Raw genomic sequence first — 22,092 nt, forward strand, 5'->3', positions numbered from 1 at the left:
CCACAGCGCGCGGCGAGGCAGTTAGCTGGCCAACGGTTTTCCAAGGCCCGGGGTGGGGGACGCGGGAGGAGAGGCGGGAAGGAGTCGGGTCCCCGGCGGCCGGCGGAGGGAGGGGCCAACGCCGGGAAGAATCGCGAAGAGCTGGGAGGCCCCGCCCCTTCCGTAGATATCTCTAGAAAGCCGCGCAGGAGCCCGACAACAAAGAGTGCGCAGGCGCGGCGGCAGGGCCCGGGCATTTTGCTGCGTCACCAGCCGCCGCCCGGCCTCACCAGCCCTCGCTCTCACGCACGCACGTTCGTTCTCCATCCTCGCGCCCCTTTTCCTACACTTTCCTCCTCTCCCCGACCGGAGGAGCCGCTCTCTCCGCGCGGTGCATTCTGGGGACCAGGTCGAGCCCGCCGCTGCCGCCGTCGCTGAGGGAAGCGAGTAGAGGCCGCACCGCGGAGAAAACGTCGGAGTCGCCACCGGAGTTTAGTCCACTGCCCAGCAGCTGCCGCCGGAGAGGCCCACCCACCCATTCACCCGTCCCCCTGCCCCGTTCACGATGTGAGTGCGACACCCCGCCGAGGGAAGGTCGCCCCGGCGGGATGCCGAGGCCGCGCTGGGTGCTGCCGGGAAGCCGCCCCTTCCCCTCCCCCGCTTTCGGCCCCGCGGCTTTCTCCCCTCAATGGTGGCAGTGGTTCTTGGCTGAGGGTGGGAGGCCCCGTGTCTTTATTCCGGTTACCGTTGGCGGATGGAGGACATTTTTCCTCCAGATGTCCGCTTCTCCCACTTCTAAACCGTCCCTCAGCTTCCCCGCGCCGGAAACCCCACTTTTCTCCTCTTGGCAGTCCCTGTGATTCCCAACTCCCCGAACTTAGCCTTAGGCCTGAATATACCGCGAGTTTTTTGCCATGCGGCGCCCCGGAGGCGTGGACCCTCTGGGATCGCTCGGCCCTGGGGCAGTCTGGTTCTGCCGCTCGGTGAGACCTGTCCCAGGCCCTGGGCCAAGTGCACCTGTGGTGGGCGCTGCCAGAGGCCGGGGAGCGCCACGCGGGCCTCCTCCATGAACGGGGAGGGACTGCTAGGCAACCGGAGGCAGGCCACGCCGTCACCACAACTTAGTTCCCTCTCGGATGTGGTGATTTCTCGAGCGTGGGTCTTCCCAGGGCCTCTCCTGACTCCGATCTCTCGAAGGGAGTGGAGGTTGCCAAAGCTCAGCCGTGTCCCTGGCAGCGAGGAGTTGCCATAGCGTAGGTAGCTCTGCACGTGTCCCGTCCAAAGGTACTTGTGGACATGTTCTGTGTTAACTGTAAGCGAGGGCCCATTATCCCGTCTTAACTTAGAGATGAAATAGGTATGTATTTGCTTCCTTGTCTTAAAGAGTTTAAATTTGTTTTAACTACAGATTCTTTAGCAATTTTAGGTTTCTTACGATAAAGGGAGAGCATGGATGATTTTAACTGAATAAGATTTCTTGGCACTGCCACTTCCAGATCTTAAACATTCTCTACAGGAAAAGCTTTACGTTTTCAGATGTGAGAATTGCCGGTTACTTACAGTTTTTGTGGGTTTTGGGGGGTTTTTTTGCTGGGTTTTTTTTTTTTTTTGGTATTAACTGCTCCCTGAAAGTTATGTATGGAAAGCAGTTGAAGGGAAACAATTTTTATTTCTATAAAAAGTAATGCACTTTCAAGTGTTTTCTAAATAAGATAATAACATTAAGTAACATTGGGCTCGGTTTCTAAATAGAAAGGATACACACAGCCAGTTGATGTCCGGAGAACAAGCCTCAAGAAGTATGCATGTGTTACTGAAAACCCCTTAATGTATTTATTGGCATTTTGGAAGAAATTTCCCATCCGAAAAAATGGTATCCAGTAGAAGGTTTTAATCTGTTTTTTTTCTTTCGAAATCTCTATTCCAAATGTGACAGGAATGTCACTCTTAAAATATCTGAGTAGAAAATGAATCCTCAGATAAAGCATTACCAGCTTTTAATAGACTACTATAGCCAAACAAAATATCTTTTTACAAAGAAATACCATTGTTGTTTTTCTTTAATCAACTTTTTAAAAGTTTGTCTAGTAGTTTACATAAAAGTTCTCAGCCCTAGTGGGTTTGCCTCAGTGGATAGAGAGTCGGACTATGGACTGAAGAGTCCTGGGTTCCTTCCGGCCAGGGGCACATGCCAGGGTTTCAGGCTAGGTCCCCAGTAGGGGGTGTGCAGGAGGCAGCCAATCAATGATTCTCTCTCATCATTGATGTTTCTCTCTCTCCCTTCCTCTCCGAAATCAATAAAAATATATTTAAAACAAATAATTTAAAAAAAAGTTCTCAATCTCCCACCTGTCTTGAAGAAGTTGAGGATTTTGGGTCCTTCCTTAGGCTCATAAGACCTGCCCAACCAATTAAGGGGAATGGGGACAGAGGATAGTACTACCTTTTTAAAAAAAAATTAACTGTTGTAGTTGGTTTATTTCTAAGTTGAACCCATTAACAACAGATATAAAGTATTATAAAATATTAGTTTTGAGCTATTTGAAGTGATTATTTTTTAAAAAATATATGTTTATTGATTTCTGAGACGAAGAAGAGAGAAACATCAACAATGAAAGGGAATCATTGATCATCTGCCTCCTGCATGCCCCCTACCAGGGATGGAGCCTGCAACCCAGGCATGTGGCCTGATCGGTTTGCAATCAAACTGTGCCCTTCTGGTTCATAGGTTCATACTCAACCCATAAGCCACATGGGCTGGGCTGAAGTAATTTTTTTAAAATATATTTTTATTGATTTCAGAGAGGAAGGGAGAGGGAGATAGAGATAGAAATATCAATGATGAGAGAGAATTATTGATTGACTGCCTCCTACACACTCCCTACTGGAGATGGAGCCCGCATGTGCCCTTGACTGAAATTGAACTGGGGACCCTCCGGTCTGCAGGCTGACGCTCTATCCACTGAGCCAAACCAGCTAGGGCTGAAGTAATTCTTTATGGCAGTGGTTCTCAACCTTCCTAATGCCAAGACCCTTTAATACAGTTCCTCATGTTGTGGTGACCCCCAATTTCATTGTTACAAATTGAACATATTTAAGCATAGTGATTAATCACAAAAACAGTATGTAATTATATGTGTGTTTTCCGATGGTCTTAGGCGACCCCTGTGAAAGGGTCGTTCGACCCCCAAAGGGGTCGCGACCCACAGGTTGAGAACCGCTGCTTTATGGTGTCTTGTATTTAAACTAACAAATGGTTTAAAAAACATACTGTGACTCTCTCAAACATTTGTTAAAATCTTTACTTTGCGATCATTCAACTTTGTAGGATTGAGTCCCCAAAATAAAATTATCAGTCTTTTTTTTTTAAAAAAAAAAATATTTTTTATTGATTTTTTTACAGAAAAGAAGGGAGAGGGATAGAGAGTTAGAAACATCCATGAGAGAGAAACACTGATCAGCTGCTTCCTGCATACCCCCTACTGGGGATGTGCCCGCAACCAAGGTACATGCCCTTGACTGGAATCGAACCTGGGACCATTCAGTCCGCAGGCCGACACTCTATCCACTGAGCCAAACCAGTCAGGGCTTTCTATTGATTTTTAGGGAGAGTGGAAGAGAGAGGGAAAGACAGAAACATCGATGTGAGAGAAATACATCCATTGGTTGCCTCCTGCACACCCCCCAACCAGGGAGGAGCCTGCAACCAAGGTACTTGCCTTTGACTGAACTCGAACCCGGGAGCCGTTGGTCCAAAGGCTAAGCTCTACTGAGCCAACCAGCTAGGGCTAAAATTATCAGTCTTTAGCCTCCAAAATAATTTGTAATAGCATATTGTTAATTACTGTAAGTTAAGGAAGAGTAACTGATGATGGCCTTTGTTAAGTGTTGATTTCCTAACCACTGTAACTTGGCAACTGGGTTCTCCCCCCCCCACTTAGTTAGACTTTAACTAGAAGGCAGTAGAAACTGGAATTGACAAATCTGTAGAGTGCAGACCAGTATTGTTAATTAAGATTCTTCTGTTTAATTGTATTTTCTAGTTTTAAAATCTAGAAGCAATATTATTTTGGGGTCTTAAAAAGTTAGTGATCGCCACTTTTCAGGAAAAAAATACCTTTGTAATAGCAACTGTTTAGAATCAACCTAGCTCTTAAAAGCTTTTAGATCATATTTTATCTGACTTCTTACATTGAAAATTGTTGTATTTAGTTTATTTTGCTATGGAAATACTAAGTTTGTTGTTGTAAACTATTTACTGTGTAGATTGGCAGTGATAGGTTTTATTTATTTAGTTAATATATATATATATATATATATATATATATATATACTTTTAAAATATATTTTATTGATTTTTTACAGAGAGGAAGGGAGAGAGATAGAGAGCTAGAAACATCGATGAGAGAGAAACATCGATCAGCTGCCTCCTGCATATCCCCTACTGGGGATGTGCCCGCAACCCAGGCACATGCCCTTGACCGGAATCGAACCCGGGACCCCTCAGTCCGCAGGCCGACGCTCCATCCACTGAGCCAAACCGGTTCCGGCTAGTTATTAATATATTTTTATTGATTTCAAAGAGGGAGAGCCCTAACCAGTTTGTCTCAGTGGATAGAGCGTCTGCCTGCAGACTGAAAGGTCCCAGGTTCGACTCCGGTCAAGGGCATGTACCTTGGTTGCGGGCGTATCCCCAGTAGAAGGTGTGCAGGAAGCAGCTGATCGTTTTTTCTCTCTCATCGATGTTTCTAACTATCCCTCTCCCTCTCTGTAAAAAATCAAAATATATTTTTAAAAAAACAACTTATTTTCTTTAAAAGAAAAAAAAAGATGGTGAGAGATAGAAACATCAGTGATAAGAGAGAATCACTGATTGCTGTCTCTTGAAAGGCCCCCTACTGGGGATCGAGCCTGCAACCAGGCATGTGCCCTGACCTGCATTCGAACCATGACCTCATGGTTCATAGGTCAACACTCAACCACTGAACCATGCCGGCCATGTGGCAGTGACAGATTTTTTTTTTTAATATATTTTTTATTGATTTTTTACAGAGAAGAAGGGAGAGGGATAGAGAGTTAGAAACATCAATGAGAGAGATCGATCAGCTGCCTCCTGCACACCCCCCAGTGGGGATGTGCCCGCAACCAAGGTACATGCCCTTGACCAGAATCGAACCTGGGACCCTTCAGTCCGCAGGCCGACGCTCTATCCACTGACCCAAACCGGTTCAGCTGTGACAGATTTTATATTGAAGCTAACTTACCCACTTTCCAAGTACATTTATTTTAAAGCTTACCTTGAGCAATACGTCCTTCCCTGTTGTATTCCAAAACCCATGCTGCCATGGGTTTTCTGTGCAATAGTTGATCTTCACATGTAGCCATACTTTAATGCTAAACAGTGTTTATGTCAGGGCCCTTTCCAATTCAGTATGTTTATTTTGTGTACTGAAAGGATCTAAGTTAAACATAAGTGTGGTTTTTTTTTATTAATATTTAATTTCAGCATCTAGTTCTTCAAATATCAGTTCATGCAGCGCTATTAGTATGAGGGGCTATTCCAAATAGGATTGCAACCCTATTCAGGAACCCAACATTCCTAAAAGAAGGCTTATTTTTTTCCAGGAAGAATAATTTTTCAGGTGGTCCTTTTCCAAATAAATAACCATGTCTCTGCAGTTCGGTTTTATTATCTAAACTGCTACTTCTGGCCGAAACCGGTTTGGCTCAGTGGATAGAGCATCGGCCTGCGGACTGAAAGGTCCCAGGTTCGATTCCGGTCAAGGGCATGTACCTGGGTTGCGGGCACATCCCCAGTAGGAGATGTGCAGGAGGCAGCTGATCGATGTTTCTCTCTCATCAATGTTTCTAACTCTCTCTATCTCTCTCCCTTCCTCTCTGTAAAAAATCAATAAAATATATTTAAAAAAAATAAAAATAAAAATAAATAAACTGCTACTTCTGTTAAAACCTGCGGCACTTCTTGACATAAGGTAATGGAGCTCTGAGGCTCTAAAATTTGTAATGGGGACAGTTAGAGATTGATCTTGAGTCTTATTTGTATGAAGAAAAATTATGTTATCTGCTTTGGGGATGTATGCACAAAGTAGGAATGTGGGAAAGTCATAGAGTTGCTTAAAAAAAAGGGACTAAGTTTTGGGGGTATGTTTAATTAAGAACTTAGCTTTTACCCTTCTATTTTAGAATGAGAATTACCAAATAAAGAACTAGGTTCACAAACATTCTTTGTTCCCCAATGGTGTCTTTGTATGTTTTTGTTATTGTTTTTTATGGTACTGCTAGGCCAAGAGGAATAACCTAGCAATTCATTGGGTAATTGGGTCCAAACAACTTAAGTATTTTGTCTTAGCAGCCTAGAAGCTCTTTGAAAAGCCAATACATGTGAGTTGAAAGAAAAATGGAGGTTCTTGTATAACCACAGTTACTAATGGAATGGAATGCCTTTTGGGTACTATATAATGAGATTGGATATTTACATCATTGCCTGTTACCCATTGATTTTTTTTGTGTGTGTGTGGGTACTTTTTTTTAATATAGCAACACCAAAAATTCAGCTTTGCAAAGATGCCACCTAATGGAGAGAGATGTAGCGCAATTTACTGTTTAAAATGAACCACTTAGTGTTGTTTTTTTCTTTTCCCAATTACAGTTTACAGTCAATATTATTTTGTACTAGAGACCCGAGGGGAAGGGGGGTCCTCTCAGCCCGGCCTGTGCCCTCACATTCCAGGACCCTTGCTCCTTACTGCCTGCCTGCTCACTCACTGCTCAGCTCACTGCTCCTTAGTGCTGCTGCTGCTGCTGCTGTGGAGGCGGGAAAGGTTCCTGCCATCGCTGCTGTGCTCACTAGCGGTGAGCCCAGCTTCTGGCTGAGTGGTGCTCTCCCTGTGGGAGTGCACTGTCTACCTGAGCGTCTGCCCCCTGGTTGTCAGTGCGCCATCATAGTGACCCGTCGTACCACTGATTGGTCGGCTATTTGGTCGATTTGCATATTAGGCTTTTATTATATAGGATTAATTTAAGGTGTATAGCATAGTGGTTAGATGATCATATACAAATGTTCTCAATACTTCATTACTTTATAAAATGTTCTTGATGTTTTCAGTACCCACTTGGTATCATACATAGTTATTATGATATTATTGACTATACTCTATATTCCCCTTGCTGTACTTTTTACATGCCCATACTACCAATTTGTTTTTTTGTTTTAACATATTTTTACTGATTTCAGAGAGGAATGGAGAGAGAGAGATAGGAACATCAGTGATGAGAGAGAATCATTAATTGGCTGCCTCTTGAACAGCCCCCCTACTGGGAATCAAGCACACAACCCAGGCATGTGCTCTGACCAGGAATCGAACCATGACCTCCTGGTTTGTAGGTGGACGCTCAACCACTGAGCAGGCCTTCTTCCTGATTCATTGCTTCTTACTGTATCCTCATAGCAATGGAAAGGGGCTAGGGCTAGAGATCTCTTCTGTATGATTTTTTTTTTTTTTTTTTAGAGCAAAGAACCAAATTTAATACAGGCAGTCCTCGGGTTACGTTGGATTCGACATACGTTGTTTCCTGGTTACGTCGCCATCTCCCATTTACAGTATTTATAAAAAAAAATTTCCGTCATTTCAACATATGTACATATGGGCTTTATGTTTTTTATTTATTTACCACAAGTAAAGGTCAGGAATTGTTATGTTTCTTTTAAATTTTTTACTGTTTCACTTCATTACTGCTGTGTATGTGCTCCATGTGAGTGACGTAGGTGCTTATGTAGGCGGGTTCCGACTTAATGGCAAAAATCGCGTTACGTTGCGCCATAGGAAGGGATCTCTGATGTAACCCAAGGACCTACTGTATATATGTATGTATGAGAATCTCACATGCAGGAGAGTTTCAGAGGTAGAAAGGGAACATGGATATATAAGGCATAAGGATGAGGTAAGATGCCTTGGGGGCTTCACCAGGTCATTGAAGGATGATAGGATCAGACTTTCAGTAAATGGAATTTTGCTCTTCCCTATAGATAGGTCAAAAAGCTATCTCTGATAATCTCTTTTGGGCAAGGCTTCTAATTAATCATGTAGGCCAGTGGTTCTCAACCTTCCTAATGCCAAGACCCTTTAATACAGTTCCTCATGTTGTGGTGACCCCCAATTCATTGTTACAGATTTAACATAATTAAAGCATAGTGATTAATCACAAAAACAATATGTAATTATATATGTGTTTTCCGATGGTCTTAGGTGACCCCTGTGAAAGGGTTGTTCAACCCCCAAAGGGGTCGCGATCCACAGGTTGAGAACTGCTGATCTAGGCAGTCAAGCTTCTCCAGAGCTTGCTGCTAAAGTTGCCTTTCATTCAAAACAATCTGCATTCTACTGGAGTCTCTCTTATGAGGTACTAATCCCATAAAGCTCTACCCTCATCACCTAAAGCACCTCCTTTTAAGACAAGTCTAAGGAATTTTAGTCACAACTATAGAAGAGAATCTAAAGTTATGCAAAATTTAATTACTTGAATTGACATAGCCCTGGTGTGGAGCTCTGAAGTTTTTGTCAGATGAGCTTGGGATGTCTCTTTTTAGGGTGTTTTTTTGTTTGTGTACTTTTAAGTAGTAGATTATAAGTATGCTGAGGTGAAAAAGATTTTTGCACCTATAAGTGTACTGCTATAAAATGAATTAACAGACTTGCATAGTAGTTACAAATTTTGCCAATCCTATATAATAAAAGCCTAATATGCTAAGTGTCCGACTGACTGTTCGACCAGTCACTATGACACGCACTGACCACCAGGGGGCAGACACTCTGACTGGTTGGTCAGGCCAATTGGGACTGGGCACGGGCTGGACAAGCCCTGGAGCCCTCCCCGGCCCCGATCGTGCACCAGTGCATGAATCTACACTAATAAAAGAGAAACATGCAAATTGGTGTCACTCCGCTACGTCCACCAGCCAATCAGGATGCGTATGCAAATTAACCCAACAAAGATGGCGGTAAATTTGCATATGTTGGCAGGGAGCAAAGACTGAAGAGGCTTGGCTTCTCCGCTGCAGCCAGAGTGGAGAAGCCAAGCCTTGCTGCTGTGGCCGGACCAAAGGCCTGGGTCCCAGGTGCCAGAGGAAAACTGGTGCCGCCGGCCAGGGGAAGGAAGGCCTATTGCGCGAATCTTTGTGCAACGCGCCTCTAGTGTTATTATAAAGTTAGATCCGATATAACTTAGGAGCTATGTTTAAAACTAAATCAACCTTTATCTGGGTTGATGGGAGACAAAAGGTGTGATCCTCACTGAAGACAAAAGGATTTCATAAATATTGAATTTACCTTTCAAATGAGTGAATATATGTTTTATTATCGATTTAGGTTGTGTAGGGGTCCCCCCTTACATTTTTGGTGGTTTAGATCAGGGTCACCTAGTAAATATTAGGCTTTGCAGGCCACAAATATCTCTGCCCTGTTCTTGTTTTTACAACTTTAAAAATATTAAAACCGTTTTTGGCTCCTGGGCCAACCCTGGTTTACATCATTTACACTTTTTCCCATGTCTTTTTTAAAAAATTGATTTGCACGAGGGAGAGATCAATGTATTGTTTCACTTATTTATGCATTCATTGGTTCCTTCTTGTATGTGCTGTGACCAGAGATCAAACCCGCAACCTTGGCATGTATGGACGATGCTCTAACCAACTGAGCAACCTGGCCAGGGCCTAATTTTTAAATTTTGTTTTTATTATTAATAAAATGATTGTATTAGGAAAATTATTGCTTAACTTGCTAAGGCTGCCATAAGAAAGTACCAGCGACTAGGTGACTTAAACAGTTAATTTTTTCACAGTTCTAGAGGGTGTTGGTCTGAGATCAAGGTGTCAGCAAGGTTGGTTTCTTCTGAGACCTTGCTCCTTGGCTTTCCTTCTTACAGATGACCATTTTATCCTGTTTCCACAGGGTCTTCCCTCTGTAGTTGTGTTTTTAAAAAAATAAATAATATACACACACACACACACACACACACACACATACATATTTTATTGATTTCATAGAGAAAGGGAGAGAGAGATAGAAACATGATAGGTCGACGCTCAACCACTGAACCACGCTGGCCAGGCTGTAATTGTGTCTTAATCTCTTGTAGGGACACCAGTCATTTTGGATTTTGGCCTATTCTAAGACCTCATTTTACCTTAATTACCTTTTTATTTTTTAATCCTCACTTGAGGTGTGTTTTGGAGAAAGGAACATCAGTTAGTTGCCTTCCATACGCTCCTAGATCCCACAGCCTTTTTTGGTGTATGGGATGACACTACAACCAACTGAGCCACCCAACCAGGGCTTACTTACCTTTTAAAGATGTATCTCTCCAAATACAGTCACATTCTGAGGGATTGTTGGTTTAGGACTTTAACATATGAATTTGGTGGGGGACACAATTGAGCCCATAACAGTGATAGAACTCTAGATTACTTAATATGATTATGAGGAAAGGAAATAGATTCTTCCCTGGTCCCAATGTCCTTAATGTGAATAGAAACTAAAGAGCTTACATACTTGGTTTTTGATATGGCCATTTTAATAACCAGGTCACCATTAGTGTGCTCCTCTTCCATTACTATAGATTCTTAATACACAATTTGACATTTACAAGGTAAGCAATGCCATTTACACTAGCAAAACTAACATCGCCTGTTCATATCCAGATCTCCACAGTTTTATTCATCTTTTTTATGTTTAGTTTATTGAATCAAGATGCAGACTATGCCACAAATTGCATTTGTTTGATAACTCTTAGGTCTCTTAATCTAGAGCATTTCCCTCCTCTTTGTGCCATTGATCTAGAAACATTCTAGATATGTTGCTTCCTTGTGGTATCATTTAACTTGTTCTATTTCCTCATATTTTCTGTAGATGGAAATTAAGTTTACTGCGGAATGTATCATGTTGCATAAAATTAGGAAGTATATGTTTGGTTGTCTCACTTTCAGTGATGCTAAGATCTTTAAGTTCTTTATCAGTTGTTCATATAGTCATTGTTAATTGTTTCATCCAGTGATGATCACTGCCAAATCAGTTTAAGGGCTGCAAAAGTGATTTTCCTCCCCATGTTTTATTCCACACCAAAGTGGAATTCCATAAAGAAGTTTCCTTCATGAACTGGTCCTATTCAGTTATCATGAATAATAAAGGTTCATAAAGTGAAAGGAGGGAAAATGCCTAATTATTTATCTTTAATTGCCAATTTATTAAAAAAAATTGGAGCTGTAGCATCTTAAGTCAATATGAACTTCATTTTTATATTCAATGTATTTGAACCAATTTGCAATCTTTTTTGTTGTTAATCCTCACCCGGGGATAGTTTTTCCATTGCTTTGGGGGGGGGGGGGGGTAGAAGCTTGGGTGTGAGATGCTTAATCGCCTCCAGCAGATGCCCCAGTGGGGGGAGGGGGGGGAAGCAAGCCCAAGACCCTAAAGCAGTGATGGCGAACCTTTTGAGCTCGGCGTGGCAGCGTTTTGAAAAACCCTAACTTAACTCTGGTGCCGTGTCACATATAGAAATTTTTTGATATTTGCAACCATAGTAAAACAAAGACTTATATTTTTGATATTTATTTTATATATTTAAATGCCATTTAACAAAGAAAAATCAACCAAAAAAATGAGTTCATGTGTCACCTCTGACACGCGTGTCATAGTTTCGCTATCACTGCCCTAAAGTGTGAAGTATGATGCTATAACCATGAAGCAACAGGGCTGCAGTCATTCTGATGCTCATATTTTGTCTTTGGCCACCGTGATAGACCTTAATTGTTGCCTCCGGGTCTGGCTGACATTGTTCTCACTAGCTTCATTTTCATTCAAATACAGATGTCTCAAGGTCATCTGCATTTCCCATTTGAGGTTATTTCTCTGTAGGAATCTTGGTTTCTTTTCCTTGGGGCACTAGATTGTTCATTGCTCCAGATTGTTATCATTAGTGCTTTTAAAAAATAGGGCTTGCCCTAACCAGTTTGGCTTAATGGATAGAGCGTCGGCCTGCAGACTAAAGGGTCCCAGGTTCAATTTCGGTCAAGGGTATGTACCTTTGTTGCGGGCACATACCCAGTAAGGAGTGTGCAGGAGGCAGCTGATCAATGTTTCTTTCATCGATGTTTCTAACTCTCTATCCCTCTCCCTTCCTCTCTATAAAAAATCAATAAAATATATATTAAAAATACGGCCTATCTGGTTACTTCAATTTGAGAGTCTATAAGCCTAGTCACTTAAAGTTTAATTATTAAATTTGCAAATATTTTCAGTTAATGACAACATGTTACCACATATTGAAAATACTGTTGGGGCAAGAAAAACTAGAAATAATGTGTGATCTATTTGTAAAACGAAATTGCTTGTTAGCTATATTAATATACAAACATTAGAAGTTGTGATTCTTGTGTTCACTCCAGCAGCACATATTCTAAAAAAAAAAGTTGGGAATCCTTAGTCCACAGAAGTTTGGTTAGATACCTTTTTAGAGGCATTTAAAAAGTTCATGTTTTTATTTTGTTTAATTTGCCAATAGATGCCTTAAAAAATAGATTTACCTTTGCGGATCTGCTGGTATTTAGATTTTGGAAACTGCCATCTGTAATTTTTAACCTCTATCATTCAGATCTGATACCAGTGTTCCAGAGTAGAGTGACTAGTCAAGTTTAACAGTAGGGCATGCAGGAGGCAGCCGAACTATGTCTCTCTTGATGGTTCTCTCTCCTCCCTTCCTCTCTATCTAAAAATCAATAAAAACATTTAAATAAAAATTTAACAGTTGTGTAAAAATGTTGATGAGTAGTTGGTTGTAACTTTTATGTATAGAAGGGATTTAAATTACTACTCCGTTGGGTTGGGAATGTCAGAGCTTAGAAATAAAACAATTCCTTTCAGTTGAGTTGATTTATGAGGAGTGTTTGAACATATAACTAGAATTTTAAACTTTTATTTTGAAATAATCTTAGGTTTATAGAAAAGTTGAAGTATTTATCACATATAATCTTTTTTTAAAAATATATGTTTATTGATTTCAGAGAGGAAGAGAGAGATATAGAAATATCAATGATGCCCTCGCTGGTTTGGCTCAGTGGACAGAGCGTCAGCCTGTGGACTGAAGGGTCGTCCCAGGTTCGATTCTGGTCAAGGGCACATGCCTAGGTTGCAGGCTTGATCCCCAATAGGGGATGTGCAAGAGGCAGCCAATCAATGATTCTCATCATTGATGTTTCTGTCTCTCTTTCCTTCTCCCTTCCTCTGAAATCAATAAAGATGTATTTTAAAAAAAGGAAACATCAATGATGAGAATCATTGATTGGCTCTCTCCTGCATGCCCCCTACTGGAGACAGAGCCCACAACCAGGGCATGTGCCCTTGACCAGAATTGAACCTGGGACCCTTTAGTCCCAGGTTGGCAACCGCTGGTCCACGGACCCCAAAAGGTTGTCGACCGCTGCTTTAGTTCTCAGGCTGACACTCTATCCACTGAGCAAAACCAGCTAGGGCCACAGGTAATCTTTTTTGACTGTTAATCAGCCATATTTGACTATATATAGCTTCTAGCGGTGTTTTAGCCATACTCTAATTGATGGAAAGAGCTCTAGACAGCTGACTCCATGAAGACAGGGGTAATACTATATTGCAAAGAACAGGAACACATGAATGATAAGGAAGAAGCAAATATTCCAGGTTGCTTCTAGTATGTATTGGATATATGTATAGATAGTATAAAGGTGAGGCTGTAAATAAATTCTTGTTGTTGTTGTTTATCTTTACCCAAAGACATTTTTTCCAATGACTTTTAGGGAGAGAGGGAAAAACACAAAGAAACATCAGTGTGAGAGAAACACATAGATTGGTTGCCTCTTGCATGAGCCCTGACCAGGGCCCAGGCCAGGGAGGAGCCTGCAACTGAGGTACATGCCTCTGACTAGAATCGAACCCAGGACCCTCTGGTACTCTATCCGCTTAGCCAAACCAGCTAGGGCAAGAAGTTTAATTCTTTATCTAGTGTCATTATTTAGAATCATAGGAAGATTTGTTTGTCCAGAAACAAAGTGGTTGCTTTATACGGTCAGAAAAAAAGCTGCAGGTGAGAACTTTTTTGAGAACAAATATTGTCATTTCCCTTACTCCCCTCTCCCCCTTTTCATTGATTTGAGAGAGGAAAGGAGAGAGACATCATTGTAAGAGAGAAACATTGGTTGCTTTCCAACTGGGGGTCAAACCCACAAACTGGGTTTGTGCCCTGATGGGAGTAGAACCTGCCACCTTCTGGTATACTGGGCAATGTTCCAACAAACTGAGCCACACCAGCCAAGGCCATTTTTCATTCTTTTAAATTCCTCCCACAGTTCCTAGGATTCACTGTAAGTTATAATGTTGAATACTACATATATCTCAGTTGATGGTGGATTAGTTCTTTCTGATGTTTTATTTCTGTGAATTGAATTTTAGGAGCAGAACCCTAAAGGAGTGGCTTATAAATGTTGCCAGGGCTACCTAAATGGTTAACTCTACTGAGCATTGTTTATTTTATTTTTAAATCCCCCCCTTTTTTTTTTTTTAAATAAAATCAGTGTCATTGTGCTTACTTGGAATGTAGCTGTTAGAGTAAAAATGTAGTTTCTGTTAGAAATTGTAATAAACTACCTCAAAATAATCAATGCTCTAATGGAATAGAAAAATTTGTTTCTTATATGCTAAACTTGGGAGGTTATGTAAATATTTAGCTAATGAAGTCCAACTTAACTTTGTCTAATTTTATCTCTGTAGGCAGCCTGCTTCTGCAAAGTGGTACGATCGAAGGGACTATGTCTTCATTGAATTTTGTGTTGAAGACAGTAAAGATGTTAATGTAAATTTTGAAAAATCCAAACTTACATTCAGGTAAATTTCCATTTTACATAATTGGGCAAAACTTATATTGGATAATTGAATAACTTTGGCTTGCTTGTTTTGTTTTTTCACTGAGGTTATATTAATCCTTACCTCTTCCAAGAGACTTATTTAAAAAAAATTTTTTCTCCCCACAGTTGTCTTGGAGGAAGTGATAATTTTAAACATTTAAATGAAATTGATCTTTTTCACTGTATTGATCCAAATGTAAGTAGTCTTGATGCTTTAATACTGATTTAAATCATGAGGAAGTGGACATATCTTTTTAGCAAGCACTAATTTCTGTTTTTTCTTAATAGTTCAGAGGGCTAACTAGGTATATTTATATTTTGCGACATTTTCCCTTTCTAACCACTTTTCTGTTTTCCCTTCCCAACCACTTTTCTGCATACTCTTTTTTTCTTATTTTCACTGTTAAGACTTGGCTGTACTCTTAAGGCTTGTCTTATCTAACTATAGAATTTTAAAAATATATATTATTGATTTCAGAGAGGAAAGAAGAGGGAGAGAGAGAGGATAGAAACATCAATGATACGAGAGAATCATTTATTGGCTGCTTCCTGCACAGCCCATACCGGTGATTGATTCCGGCAATCTGTGCATGTGGCCTGGAATCGAATCGTGACTTACTGGTTCATAGGTCGATGCTCAACCACGCTGGCCGGGCTAACTATGGAAATTTTTAAGAACTCTTCTATGATTATGCGGGGAAGAAAAAATTGTCTTTTTTTTTTTTTTTAATACGATTGGATAGCTTATGAAGTTTTAAGTATTTAGGAGATGTTTCTTTCAGAGTTTGGGGAAATGTAGGGAAATTAGAAAGGAGAGGTGAGGAATGAATGATACTGAAGAGATAAATGGTGTGATAGTGCTTTTGTTTTTGTTTTTAGGATTCCAAGCATAAAAGAACGGACAGATCAATTTTATGTTGTTTACGAAAAGGAGAATCTGGCCAGTCATGGCCAAGATTAACAAAAGAAAGGGCAAAGGTAGGTTTCTTTTTTTTGAAAGTTTCACATTTTTACTTTAAGTAATGAAAGATACATTTGTTTGGTATGGGCATAGTATTTGTTTCAAAGCTAAGTACTATTACAGCCTTGTGTTCGGTGTTTTTCTCTACGTTGAGATATATTAGTTTTAACTTACAGCCAAATGAGGTCAGAACAAGATCAATCTCTAGTTGATGGAGAGTCTTTGCATTCAAGAGGCAGACTCACATATTTTGGTGCCACTAAACAAAAAATAACCAGGTATAGCATAGTTTCTACCAATGAATTTTTGTTGTTGCTTTAAAAAGTAAGTTTGTTTAACAATTGAAAGGAGTTTCATAAAACTATATTTATGCTAATTCCATGGCTCACTAGTGGGTATGAATCCACAGTTCAAAAAAATGTAGTCTTAAGGCATATGCCAATGAGTGTAAGTTAACCTAATCACAGGATGATGTTTGTATTGATCTATAGCTTAATTGGCTTAGTGTGGACTTCAATAATTGGAAAGACTGGGAAGATGATTCAGATGAAGACATGTCTAATTTTGATCGTTTCTCTGAGGTAAGTTCTTTTAAATGCATTCTTCTGCCCTCCCTTCCAGTATATTTCTATGAAGTCAGTTTAATCTGGTTTTAAAGTACCTAGTGGTATTTAAGGCGTGTATTACTTTACCTCGAAGGCCAGTCTGCAATAAAACTAAATGAGATTTTTAACAATAATCATTTAATCCTAAAATTTAACATTCTTTTACAGTTTAAAAAAATTTAGTGTTTAAGTTTTAAAGTTGATGTGTAAAGACAAAAAATAAACCATATAGTCAATCAATGCAGTACAGCTAGTTTTCATTACAACACTGGGACAGATTTTTTTTAGAAGCATGAATACAGTAACTGGCCTGTATTTTGGAGCCATGTAATACAAATGTAAACCTTTAAACACAAGAATCGTGGTGGAATGTGCATGAAGAGTGATGAGTAAGGATATTGTAGTTTGCCAGATCAGGGAGAGGGTTTGAGTAAGCCTGTTTTTTCCAAATACTTACTGCCCTGACCAAAGAAAAGAAGTCAATGATCTGCCTTTAGGTAGAATAGACCTTATCAAGTGTACTGCAGTAAAGGTAATCAGAAAAGAGAACATTAAGCTCTAAGCCAGTGGTTCTCAACCTGTGGGTCGCGACCCCTTTGGCGGTGTAACCAAGACCATCCTTTCACAGGGGTCGCCTAAGACCATCCTGCATATCAGATATTTACATTACGATTCATAACAGTAGCAACATTACAGTTATGAAGTAGCAACGAAAATAATTTTATGGTTGGGTCACAACATGAACTGTATTTAAAGGGCCAGAAGGTTGAGAACCACTGCTCTAAGCTGAAGGTAGGCCCGTGAAATCCATTTCTCATTGCAATTAGAAAATTTAATTCACTACATTCTGTTTACGTTTCTTTTTGAAAACTAAGCGTTAAAAGGAATACATTTTCAGCTTCGTGTATGCAACTGTTTATTAAACATTCCTCCTTACATGGCTCTGACACCTTAATTTCAAGAGGAAAGGAAGGATACTTGTGACTTTCCTCAACTATATTATTTCTTATCTGAAGTAATTGGTGCCACCATTTACCCAGCTGTGCAAGTCACAACTTCTTAACACTGTTATCTTTCACTGCCTCTCTATCCAATATGTTAACTGCATCTTTGTTCTTTTGTTTTACCTCCTAAATAGCTCTTGAATATATTCAATTCTGTTTCTATTGTCATCGTATCCTCAGCACCACACATTGTACTTGACACATATTGAGCATTTTTTCTGCTCAAAAACTTTTAACTAAGGTGTTGAACATTGCCTTTAGACATAGGGAAACTTTGCTAGTTACTCATATTATTCAAGACTAGATTGCCCAGACTTTCTATACTGAGAGATTTGACTTAAGTATTTAACTCTAAAGTCCAAGGTAGCGTATATATTTGAAGTCTTTGATTTTTGTTTACAAAGTTATAATGGTTGTGTAAATATTTAAAATTTTAAAAGCTTAAATATTACAGAAAAGTTGTAACTTGGGGAGATAAGTCCATCCCCATCAGACAATAGTTCTATCTTTGGCTATTTGTACCTCTTTCAATAACACACTACTTGATTTATGATTGGAAACAGATAAAGATGGGAAATTAGTACTTCATGTAAGCATGTTTTGTTGTTAGCTCCATTTTATTATAAGTATATGAAGGTATATATATAAGGTTATTTTCTTGTATATATAATTGATATAAAGTCTTTTAAGAATTATGTTTGTATTTAACTTAGTTACTATTTGACCTTTGATTCCATTTTCAGGCCTTTAATACAAACTAAGCATCCTGAAAGACTTTATTTTAAATCATTTATTGGTTCTTCACAGTATTTAAAACTGTAACGAGAATACCATAATACATATGTCAGTCAGCTTAGGATACAAAACTTTACAACTACAAATGAATCCCATTCTTATCCATCAGTGGTAACTGCTATTTAGGATTTGGGTGTTTAATTTCTGTATCATATATACATATCTTGCTGGATGAATTTTAATAACTTCACCTTCCTGCAATGAGAATTTAGATTTAACTTCCCTACAGGTTTTCAGGATTTTATATACAATTACCTATAATCTTTCCAGAAAGGAAGGTACTTAAATGTTTTTTTGCTTTTTTTGTTGGTGGAAATCTATGGCAGACTTAAGGTTTATTCTGGAGCTTGCCACCTAATAATTAGGGCTTAATTTTTTTTTTTTAAAAGATATTTCATTGATTTCTTACAGAGAGGAAGGGAGAGGGATAGAGAGTTAGAAACATCCATGAGAGAGAAACATCCATCAGCTGCCTCCTGCACACCCCCTCCTGGGGATGTGCCCGCAACCAAGGTACATGCCCTTGACTGGAATCGAACCCAGGAACCTTCAGTCGGGAGGCCGACGCTCTATCCACTCAGCCAAACCAGTTAGGGCAATTAGGGCTTAATTTAACATCATTTTTAAAACTAATTTTTACTTCAAATAGATGATGAACAACATGGGTGGTGATGAGGATGTAGATTTACCGGAAGTAGATGGAGCAGATGATGTAAGTCTATAAATTCTTTTCTTTATTTACTTAAATAGTAAGAAACAATGTATTTATAAGTTGTTTGATATATAGTCAAGATTTTTTTGTGTGCTACTTTTTGATGTTTGTTTTTTTGTTTTGTTTTAAATATATTTTTATTGATTTCATAGAGGAAGTGAGAAGGAGAGAGAGAGAGAAACATCAATGATGTTAGAGAACCATTAATCGGCTGCCTTCTGCACACCCCGCACTGGGGATCGGGCCCACAACCTGGGCATGTGCCCCTGACTGGGATCGAATCTGGGACCCTTCAGTCCGCAGGCCAACGCTCTATCCACTGAGCAAAACCAGCTAGGACTTTGTTTGTTTTTAATATAGGGTAAAGCAGTTTTTAAAATGTGCCCATTTTTGAAGGATGGTTACCTACTAGGGAACTGGTGTCTAATGGGCCATTCTTAAAGAGACTAGCTTTCAAAAGAATCAATGCATGGAGACATCACATGCCTTATTCAATTAAGAGTTAGTTTAGGGATTATTTTTACAAAGTTAAACAGGTTTTATAAAGGTGAATTGGTCAGAGATTAAGTAAACATATGGACATTGTGAATCTGTAAGAGGATATACTGGGTTACTCTTCTCAATATTCCCCTCCTCTGGCATTCTGTTAACATCGTTAAGAAATTTGTTCAATGCAGTTAGGAAAATACTTACTTAGACAGTTCACCAGCTACAATTAGACTTTATTGTCTTCTATCAGTCCAGTGGTCTTTGTATTGAGTCATTTTCTTTCATTGAATGTAGAGAAGAGAAACCATTTTATACCAAGATTCAGCCTGATTGACAGGGATTGAAAGGATGGACTCAATTCCTACCAAAAGACACACATCTTCCTCAGCTGTCCATCTGTAAACCCATTCTTAAGTCAGTTGATTAAATTAATAAGCTTGATTTAACCACCTATCTTTGCTACGTGAGTGAAAACTACAGTGCTTCAGCTTTTTAAGGCAAACTTTTCAGTTAGCAAAGGAATGTTTGATCAACTTGGTAACTTTTTTCTTTATTTCCCCTCTGCAGGATTCACAAGACAGTGATGATGAAAGTAAGTGTCTTTGTAAAAATGTTTTGCACAGTAATATTTCACATTAAAGACCACAACTATTAAAATAAAGAAATTGACTTCTTTATAAGTCTTAGAAAAATAATAATTATTTCTTTATGGCCTCTAATAAATAGCCAAAGCAGAAATTTGAATGAATTGAGATTCAAATTCAAAAAGTAGGCAACTATTTAACTCTCTCTGGCTGCTTTCCCTATAAGACTTTGATGTTGATGGATTACTTCTTTGTACTTCATACTAATCTTGTTAAAATCCTTTCAGAAATGCCAGATCTGGAATAAGGAATGTTGTCGTCCCTGGATTTTGAGAAAGAAAAATAACTTCTCTGCAAGATTTCATAATTGAGAGAATTCCTGAGTTGATAGCTCTAAAGGCAGATGCTGCATTTGCCTCCTTTAACCCATTTTTCAACCTGTTTGTTTTCTTAAAGGCTTCACTAAGGGTTGACATGTACCATTGTATGGGGCAATTTTAAGTCAGCTAAGGCAATAACCTTATGCATGAACATTTCCCAGACTTCCATGATGCTGTTGAGGTCCTAGACAGTTGATACAGCAGTTGTGATAAATAAAAACATTTCACCTAAGTCTCCTTTACTTCATAACATAGATACTGACATGATAGGAAGCTCTTGGATTATGGAAAGATAACTAAGTTTTAGATTTTAGAACATGGACTCAACCTGGCTGAAACAAATGGATTGATACCTTAAACTGGTAACCTGTTGTTCCTCTGGTATATTCTTCAGGATTGTTCCACTAAAGTTTTATTTTTCAAAAAATTTACTTCACATTATTGTACATAAGTGATCACTTGTCAGTGTTCCAAATGTATTTTAGCTAAAACTAGTGAATGCCCTAACTTAGATGGTTTTTGAAGCCTGTACATTTGGTATTGTTTGACCCTTAAACTTTTACATCTCTTAGCATGGAGGACAAAGAAAGGCTGTACATTGTTGCTTGAGAGTCTGTACATTTAGACCAAATTTGTATTTGCACTGTCAGTGGCAAATGAGTGAAAAAATGGTATTAATACACTATTGGGTTTTTTTATTTCTTTTTTTTTTTTTTTTTTTTGATCCAGCTTGTACCAGGGCTGAAAACCTCAATTTATGTTCATGACAGTGGGATTTTTTTAAATGTCTACATTCTTTCTAATAAACTGTTGGAAGACTTCTTGGTTGTCCTTTTAAGTGTCTGGTTTACTGTAATTTTATGTATTACTATTTACTGGAATGGAGTTATTTTTACTTGAGGAAGAATTTGGGGATATTTCTCTGTTTGGAAAAAAAAAGGCTTGCTATATAATGTCACAGGAAACCTTTTAAAAGTGGATCTGTAATAGCAAATTGTAGATGCACTTTTCAGTAGTTGGAAAAGAAAGTGTTGTGATTTGATTGAAATAAAACTAAATGTGTTGTCCTCCTAAATCTTTGAGCTTCTGCATTTTGGCAGTTTTTTATTCCCTTCAGCTTCTGTGTATTTGTCATAGCATAGAAATGCTTCATATTTCAGTACTTCTTTGTATCATACCTTTGTTGCAGGAAATGTTAAGTGCTGGGGATACAAAGATTAATCTTTCAGGTGATTGTTGTGTTCAGAGCTCACAGGCTAGGTCGGGGGGACAAATATTGGACAAAAACTTGGTAGATTGGAAGTGCAGTAATAGATATAGATATGTCATAAAACAACCTTCTTTTCTTCCCCTGTTATGGCTGTTCAAAATGATATTCAACACCATATTCTTGAAAGGCTACAATGAGAAAAATTTTCCTACATTTTAGGAGCCCTTGACATTCAACAGTTGACATTCAACTCTGTTACGTTACAGGAGTAATTTGGGTTCTGATTCTACTAAGGGATTGCAATTTCCTCAGAGCCATAGGTTTTTCCGAATTTGGAGGTATGTTTGAAATTTTAACATGGTTTTCTTGCTTTGGAGCATGCCAACATTATCAGTATAACTGATAAGTTGTGCAGTTCTTAGCTTC

At 39.2% G+C, this 22,092-nt stretch overlaps 1 protein-coding gene across 3 annotated transcripts; it reads left to right on the top strand.

Annotated features, from left to right (window-relative positions):
• The first annotated feature begins 233 nt into the window (after positions 1-233).
• On the top strand, positions 234-21,277 carry PTGES3 (prostaglandin E synthase 3). 3 transcript variants are annotated; one of them, XR_011470820.1, is made up of 9 exons: positions 234-546; positions 14,793-14,906; positions 15,053-15,122; positions 15,806-15,904; positions 16,379-16,468; positions 18,941-19,003; positions 19,787-19,955; positions 20,060-20,084; positions 20,364-21,277. XR_011470820.1 is itself a non-coding variant. In XM_070409957.1 (8 exons), coding segments are annotated over exons 1-8 (483 nt in total). In that variant the 5' UTR covers positions 234-544; the 3' UTR covers positions 20,384-21,277. The 3 variants fall into 3 exon arrangements, 1 of the variants encoding a protein (XP_070266058.1); XR_011470821.1 differs by having other exon boundaries at positions 19,787-19,906; XM_070409957.1 differs by lacking the exon at positions 19,787-19,955.
• Positions 21,278-22,092: the final 815 nt, after the last annotated feature.

Source organism: Myotis yumanensis, unplaced genomic scaffold, assembly GCF_028538775.1.
Source record: "Myotis yumanensis isolate MYYU_CA2020_CCGP unplaced genomic scaffold, mMyoYum1.0.hap1 SCAF_3, whole genome shotgun sequence".
Taxonomy (NCBI): domain Eukaryota; kingdom Metazoa; phylum Chordata; class Mammalia; order Chiroptera; family Vespertilionidae; genus Myotis; species Myotis yumanensis.